The sequence below is a fragment of the Protobothrops mucrosquamatus genome, unplaced genomic scaffold (assembly GCF_001527695.2).
Source record: "Protobothrops mucrosquamatus isolate PMUCROS unplaced genomic scaffold, P.Mucros_1.0 scaffold_4, whole genome shotgun sequence".
Lineage (NCBI taxonomy): Eukaryota > Metazoa > Chordata > Lepidosauria > Squamata > Viperidae > Protobothrops > Protobothrops mucrosquamatus.
In genome coordinates, this window is record NW_015386080.1 from 799582 (window position 1) to 807139 (window position 7558).

The 7558-nt window shown below is 40.0% G+C and overlaps 1 protein-coding gene across 1 annotated transcript in view; it reads right to left on the reverse strand.

Moving 5' to 3' along the window:
* PAPSS1 (3'-phosphoadenosine 5'-phosphosulfate synthase 1) overlaps nt 1-6247 on the reverse strand; it is a 44144-nt gene extending 37897 nt beyond the window's left edge. The window contains exons 1-2 of the mRNA XM_015810280.1: nt 6006-6247; nt 1231-1345 (exon numbers count right to left, since the gene is read on the reverse strand). Coding sequence (XP_015665766.1) covers nt 1231-1345; nt 6006-6065 — 175 coding nt within the window. The 5' untranslated portion in view covers nt 6066-6247. The remainder of the gene's footprint in view (nt 1-1230; nt 1346-6005) is intronic.
* Nucleotides 6248-7558: the final 1311 nt, after the last annotated feature.

The following is a 7558-nucleotide window of genomic DNA, read 5'->3' on the forward strand; positions in this document are numbered from 1 at the left end:
AACAAGCGGGTCTGGCCTAGGGAATTTTAGCGGGGTTTTTTAGGGGATTTTTAAGGACAATTTTAATGATCGGCCTGTTTAAATATTTCTTTTTAATTCGGCTTTTAATTATTGTATTTGTATTGTAGTTTTTATGAGGCTGTTAGCCGCCCTGAGTCCCATGAGGAGAAGGGCGGGGTATAAATTAAATTAATAATAAATAAATTAATAATAATAATAATAAGTTCCAGTGTTCAAAAAAGTGGAAAGACTGGCATTTATGCCTTCTGAAAATTTGGTCAGCCTACCATATTAGTATAATAGAATCATGATCTTTATTATAATTATGCCAAAAGCTGCCACAATGTCAATGAAATAAAGGAACATAAAATCTGTATAGTGCATAAAAGACATTATGCAAAATATATATTGTTTATATATCTTGTATCATACATTATAAGCCACAAATTAAAAGGGCTCAAAGAACAACAATCTTGGTCTACTGTTTTCTTTACCTAAAATCACGTACATTCTGATCCATTCTTAGCCAAAAGCCTTTTAAAATGTAACTTTCTATCTAGATAAAGAAGGTAAGTTATTTATACTGCCTCACCATGGATTAATACTTAGCAGTGCAATTCTATTTGTTTCAAATAAGGTTGACAACATTAAGTTCTCAAGTTTCATATCCAGTATTTTCATTTCCCAGTGTAAATGAGCAAATTTAATTTTCCCATGTTCATGCAGAGAAGTAAAATGAAAGTATGATCATCATACAATATTTTTTTCCTAAGACAAGGACTCTTCATATGGGGATCCTAAATTTCCTTTTTATATTTCTCAGTGTTTCCTTTTCATTTATATAAAATTGAAGGATATGCTCTATCTAATTCTGAAATTTCATAATCACTTGGAAATAATGCAGAGGAAAGATATGATTTTTAAAAGGAATGGATATAACACATTATGTCCAAAATTGCAATAATATGTTTTTGTCCTCTTTCCAATGAAGTGATTCCATTTGGTCAGTAGGCAATAAAGTAGCACACATAAAGATTTCTGAAATATTAGTATTATATAAATAGCAAGATAGAACAGCAAGGTAGAAAAGGCACATCAGACTGAAGAAAGTGATTTGACATTTTATGCTCCTAACATTTGTTAAATTATTAACTTGTATAAACTGCTACTGATGTTGAGAGAAAAACGGAAAAGGCTAAAGTAAACATTTGTTAGGCTGCAGTTTTGTACCTGTTAGCCATACTGTGCATCCCCGAAATCCACTTCTGGTCCCTACCACCTGACCCCTCTTATTTCTGCTAACATGGTGGGCTTGATAGGTGACATTGGTAGCTCTCTGCATCCCCTGAAATAAAGTAAGTTTAAAGGATAAAATGATGCTGCTTCTTAAACATCCACTAATGCTTATAAAATAGGAGCGCAAACTGGAAAAATCAATATATGAACCCTACTATAGAACACAAATGTTTTCGTTTATGCAGTGTACGACCTCAAAAATCCTAGTGGTGAATACAGCACAGTTCATGAAATCCACCATGCCACAAGCCGCAGTTTACAAGCCACAAGAACCAAGATGCATACATCAGGTTATAATCAGAATTTTAATTATGGTTTGGTGACCAAATTATCACAGTCAGATTCATACATTGAGCTAAAATGTGCGAAGGAAGTGAGTGGAATGAAGTCAGAACTATGAAAATAGATCTTCCTGATATTTTTATAAAAGTGAGTATAAGAATAACTTAACTGTGATAATCATTCAACCTTTTGCCTTGTTTTTCCTTAGATGCATTATATAGCATTATTATTATTATATACAGTAGCTGCCCATCTCCAACTCATGACTCTAGGCAGCTAATAGTAAAAACAAAAACACTCATGAAATCCACAGCCAAAGTAAGAAATAAAACCAACAGGTCAAATCAGCACAACTACTGCCTGAACTCTGCCACACATCTGAATCCCTACTGACAAAAACATCCTTTTAAGGCCTTGAGAAAGGCCTTAAGGCCTAAGCTGGGAGGAATGATGTTCTAAAGGGCAGGTACCATTACACAAAAAGTCTCTTCCTAGGCCCTCCTAGACAGCACTCCTTCATAGAAGGGACCCAGAAAATGGCTCTTCTGACAGATCTAATGAGACAGATAGCCATAATCAGAGAAAGATGGATCCTGAAATAACCCAGTTAAAGTCTGTGATGTCATGGTTCCGATAGATGAGACCATTTAAAAGAACTTCAAGGCAAGAATTTCTTCCTTAGAGAACATTTTTATTTGGCTACAACATACAATGGTGAACCCAAGACTAAATTCCCCTCCCCTTGGTTACAAAGTTGCAAGTTTCATCTCCCACCCCAAATTGCTATCATAAATCACATTCACCAACTGCTACAAAATGCCAGCACTCCTCCCAGCTGCTCCAGCCTGCCAAAATGTTATCAGCAATGACCTTGGTTCCCATACATGTGAATTGTTTTGGCTAACTGAGAACTACACACACACCCTCCTTCTTCTAACCAAATATGTGGCAACGAAGACAAAATGAAAATGGCTTCAATTCGGTTTGTCACAGAGTTGACATGTGATTTATGACTGTTGTTGTTCAATAGTTAAGTCATGTCCAGCTTTTCAGGAACCCATGGATCATAGCATTCCTATGTCCTCCACTATCTCCCACAGTTTGCCCTAATTCCTGACTGGTTTAAGACAAGCCAAAGACCAGGGTTAACCAAACACACCATAGATAACCTCAAGGAGCAATCTCAATAGCTAGCCTTAAGGTGTAACTGGAACAAACCATGATCCTAGAACTCACAAAAATGCTGATAACCACCATCAAGACTACATCTCTAAAACATGTTAGAGTAGTGGAAAACAAAACTCCAAAACAAACTGCTCAAACTAAACCTCAGAACCAATGAGGTTACTGAACTAAAATGGGTTGTCAACATCCAGCTGTCCACTATGCTCCTCAGAACACAGGATCCTACAGGAAGGCCTCAACTATAACATAGATGATGCTAATCAGTTAGAGTACTTTGCAGCTTTAGACACAGCATTTGAAACCACAGGACTTGCCATAGAGGCAACACAAAAAGTTTCCTGGCTGAATTAAAAACTGAACCTTTGCCTTCCCAGATACAGTTTGTGACTCAAAACATTAAACCAAAAGTTATCTGTAAAACAAAAATATCTAGAAAACCATCCATCTGCACTCCTGAATGTGTTCATAAAAATCAGGGTACAATACTAGTAAGACAAGCTCAATTAATATTGTTTTATATAATATGCAAGAAGAAAAAGGTAAAGATACACAAACTAAGGCAATAGATTTTGGTTTCAGCTGGCCAAAAGAGATTTTAATATACAGATTCTTACAAACAGAAGCATCAGAATTATTTTAAAAAGTGATTCACTGGAATTACTAGAGAACATAAGAACTTATTACGATGAAGTTTCTAAAGCATGTAGATCAGCAGTTCTACAGACCTCAGTTTTCTAGACCAAAATAAATCTCAAGTCAAAATAAAACTCAAGACAAAGAATTTTATTCATACAGAAAATGGAGAGAATCCAGAACGCTGTTAGCAGTGCCCATTTTCACTTTCATAAAATATCTATATGGTATACCCAGCGGCAAGAACAAGCAATCAACTGCATACTAATCAGCTGTTCCAAAAATAGATTTTCTTCAAAAGTTATTTAATTCTATAGACCTCTAGCTATTCATTCAGAATCAAGCCAAAAAGACACAAGCTGTCAAACAACTTGGCTTAGTCCAGCATTGTGTTCCATTACAATCTAATTAGTGCTTCTATGAAGAAACATTAATACTGAAAAATAACATTCAAGATAGTTAAAACTCTTCAGCAACTGATGAGAAAAGAAAAGCAACTTGCTAGCTTCAGTGATCTTTTTTATATTGTCTCACATTTAGATGTAGCTTCTGTTAAAAAAACATCATAGATTTATTAAGGATCTTTTTTTTATTAAATATATGAATAAGTATGTTTTGACTCATTTATTTAATTGGACAAAAAGTTTCACAAGCATTTAACCACCATTGTATTTAAATTGTTCATCAGCTATGCAGAGCAAATCAAATACTTTGTTAACAGTGTAAGCTTGTAAAGGAAAGAGCTTTATAATCAAAAGGTTAATTATATAATATATAGTCTAGCATCTCCTCATAATGGGTAAAAACATGTAAAGATTTGTTCTAGTCCAGCTCAATATCCATGCAGAAGATTTGTAGTAACAATGTATAAGTAGGGGGGGTTTTTTGCAGAACATTTAATATTTTCTAGATTATGGGATGTTTATACCCTTAAAATTCCTCAGTGATCTATCCAAATGCAAATCAGATCTATCTTTCTTGAATGAAATAAATGGTGATTTTTCAACAAAAATGGTAACTTTTACAAGTTACCACGCCATTAACTTGTTCATATAGTCTGGTTATAGCTAAATTAAATGAATAGCTCTAAGAGCCATAGAATTATCCTGTACTAACTTAAAAGATGCAGAAGCTATAATACAAATTTTAAAACTACAAAATAAATGCAAATTAGCGACCAATGTTGATGAACATCTTATATTCACTGTGTGGGGTTTCAGGTACAACTTGAAAGCCTTTAAAGTGAGGCAATGGCAGATGTCACTTCTATATTTGATCCTAGTCTATTTTCTGGCTCAGTTTGCAAATGGAGAACCATATCCAATAAATTATTCCTAGGTCAGAAAAATATAGCATGCTTCTTCTTGTATGAATTAGACCTTCCTACACAGTTTCAACCTACAGAGTTGCTTTGTTCCATGTCTGTTATCTCTAGTAAATATGACATCTGGCTTTTCTATCACCCAGCTACTCCATCCTCTATTCTCTCAGCTACTATGAAAACACACACATTTATGTGTGCATTATATGGACTGCATTATGACCACTAACCAACAGCAAAGAGTCCCATAACATTTTGATAGCTTCTAGTGGTTATAGGGATTTCTGCAGCCCAGATGTCACTCAGGTTATCTCTGATTCTAGGACACATTTATTTTTGGATAGCTGTGAGATAGTTTTCCCCAAGATAGTATACTCACTATAACATTGGCCATCCCAAGGCAGCATAGGACTTGTAGTTCACCCCACCCAAAGAACTCCAAATTGGAGAAAAACCGAATATACTCCATCAGTGCCACTATTTTGTGTCAGGAAAGGCCTTACTTTTTTCAGTGACAAGAGTCTGCCGATTTTCTAACCTTTGGCCAGTAGCATAAATTTCACCTATCAGAGCTCCACGGCTGAAATCCCACGTTTGTTCAAACCTGCCTCGAATGAGTGAGTGCTTTCATTCAAAGAACCGCTCCACAAAGAGTCTCTCTCAGTCTCCCAGTCGCCCAAGATTTATGAATAGCCACATTGTATACCAGAGATTTTCAGCCTCCACCCCCTTCCGCCTCAACTAAAATAAAGTGATACTGAAGAATGTCGATTCGGCATTTTCTTGTTATTTCTCAGCACTGCCATTTATTTATTTATTTATTTTTGCCACTCCGCATTTGAAAGGGAGCAAACGCGATCCTCCCTCAATCCTGAAAACGGACCCTTCATCCCAAAGCCATGCGAGACCCGTTAAGCATGGGAAGTGAGATGATCCCTCCCTTCCTCTTTTGTTTATTCCCCTTCTGGAAAGCGCAAATAAATGAACGAAGGAACAGGCAGATGCTCAATGGGTGCAACTGTTCTTCCTAAGCGGTCGAGCCTTTGCAGGCCGGATGGTTCCACCTCCACGCAGACGCCGCTGTTCCCCCTTCCAAGCCTGCCCATTCGGCCCATCGGAAAACGCCGCTTCCCCGGGGTGATGCATTCCCCGTTCAACGGCTGGCTTTGGGACAGCGGAGCGCTCCCGTGCCCCCGGTGCCTCTGCCTCTCGCGGCACTGTCAGCCCGCTTCCCCAGCTGTGCCCCGGCACCACCACCACCACCACCACCCAGCCCGGTCGAACCTACCCAGCTCTGCACTTTGTTGCTCAGCTTGACTTTTTTGCACCGGCTGGCGGGCAAATCCATTCGCGGCAGGCGCGGGATAAAGCAGGCGGCAGAGGCGACGGGAGGTAGGCAAAGGAAGCGGGAGGGATGCCAGGGCTCCGAGGGGCCCGGGAGGACAAAAAAAGGGAGGCGGGACTTTAAAAGAGAAAAGCGGGGGGCGCCGGTTTGGCACTTAAAGAGGACCAGGTTGCTCCGGATCAGGGTCGGAGAGATGCGGAGAGAGAGGGGGGGGGTGGAGTGGGTGGGTGGGGCAGGCGCCGCACCGAGCCGCGACCGAGGCTGCGCGCGCACCCACCGCTTCCGACCGCTTCTCTTCCCCCCAGCCGTAAGCCGTACGTACTGTAAGCCGACTCTAGAAGGGGGAAAAACGGCGTCTTCCCATTCAGGAGAAAGACTGAGGCTTCCGGTTTGCCGTTCTAGCCCGCAGAGGTTCGTCTCGTTCGTGGGAAGATGGCCTTGGCAGAGCTGGGGAGAGGCGGGGTGCCCCGGCGGATCTTCGGGAGGGAGGGATGCTCGGCTGCCTCAGCGTCGCTTCTTTTTTCCCTTCTAAAGTAGGATGGTAGTTGAGTTACCCTTCAGGTTAACCGTTTAGGTTTGTTTTAACTTCCAGGAGACTAGAGTCCAGTGTTTCTCAACCTTGACAATTTTAAGGCATGTGGACTTCAACTCCCAGAATTCCACAGCCAGCCATGCTGGCTGTGGAATTCTGGGAGTTGAAGTCCACATGCCTTAAAATTGTCAAGGTTGAGAAACACTGGACTAGACGGAGACCCTGAGAATCTCCCAAGGCTGCAGCTGTAGTTCAGCACGTCTAGACAGAGAGCCGCGAGCTCCATGCTTGTGACCTGGAATTGGCGTAAGTCAGGGTTAGGCCACCTTGGCTACCCCTGGTGTAAGTCATTCCTGAGTCATAGCATGCGTGGCTGAGCTGCGGTTGTCTGCTTCAGTGTTTCTCAACCTTGGCAACTTTGTGATATGCGGACTTCAACTCGCATGCTGGCTAGGGAATTCTGGAAATTGAAGTCCATTCATCTTGCCAAGATTGAGAAACTCTGGTCTCACTGGTCTAGTTTGTCTATCTGTGTGATGTATGAACCAACCAGTGAGATGACTTTAGAGCAGTGTTTCTCAAACTTGACAATTTTAAGGCATGTGGACTTCAACTCCCAGAATTCCATAGCAAGCAATGCTGGCTGTGGAATTCTGGGAGTTGAAGTCCACATGCCTTAAAATTGTCAAGTTTGAGAAACACTGCTTTAGAGTGAAGTGAACTTGAAACCCATTTAACTGGATTATTTAGGAAAAGTGTTTACCTCTAGTGTAGCTTCCATTGCTGTAACGCAGAATCCCATAGTGTTCAAATTCAGCTTGGAAAAAGTTGTGTTTTGGAATACAGATAGTCCTCAACCTATGAGTACAATGGAGCCCAAACTTTATGTTGCTAAGTGATAAATTTGTTAAGTGAGTTTTATCCCATTTTACAACTTTTTTCACCATATTTGTTAAGTGAATCA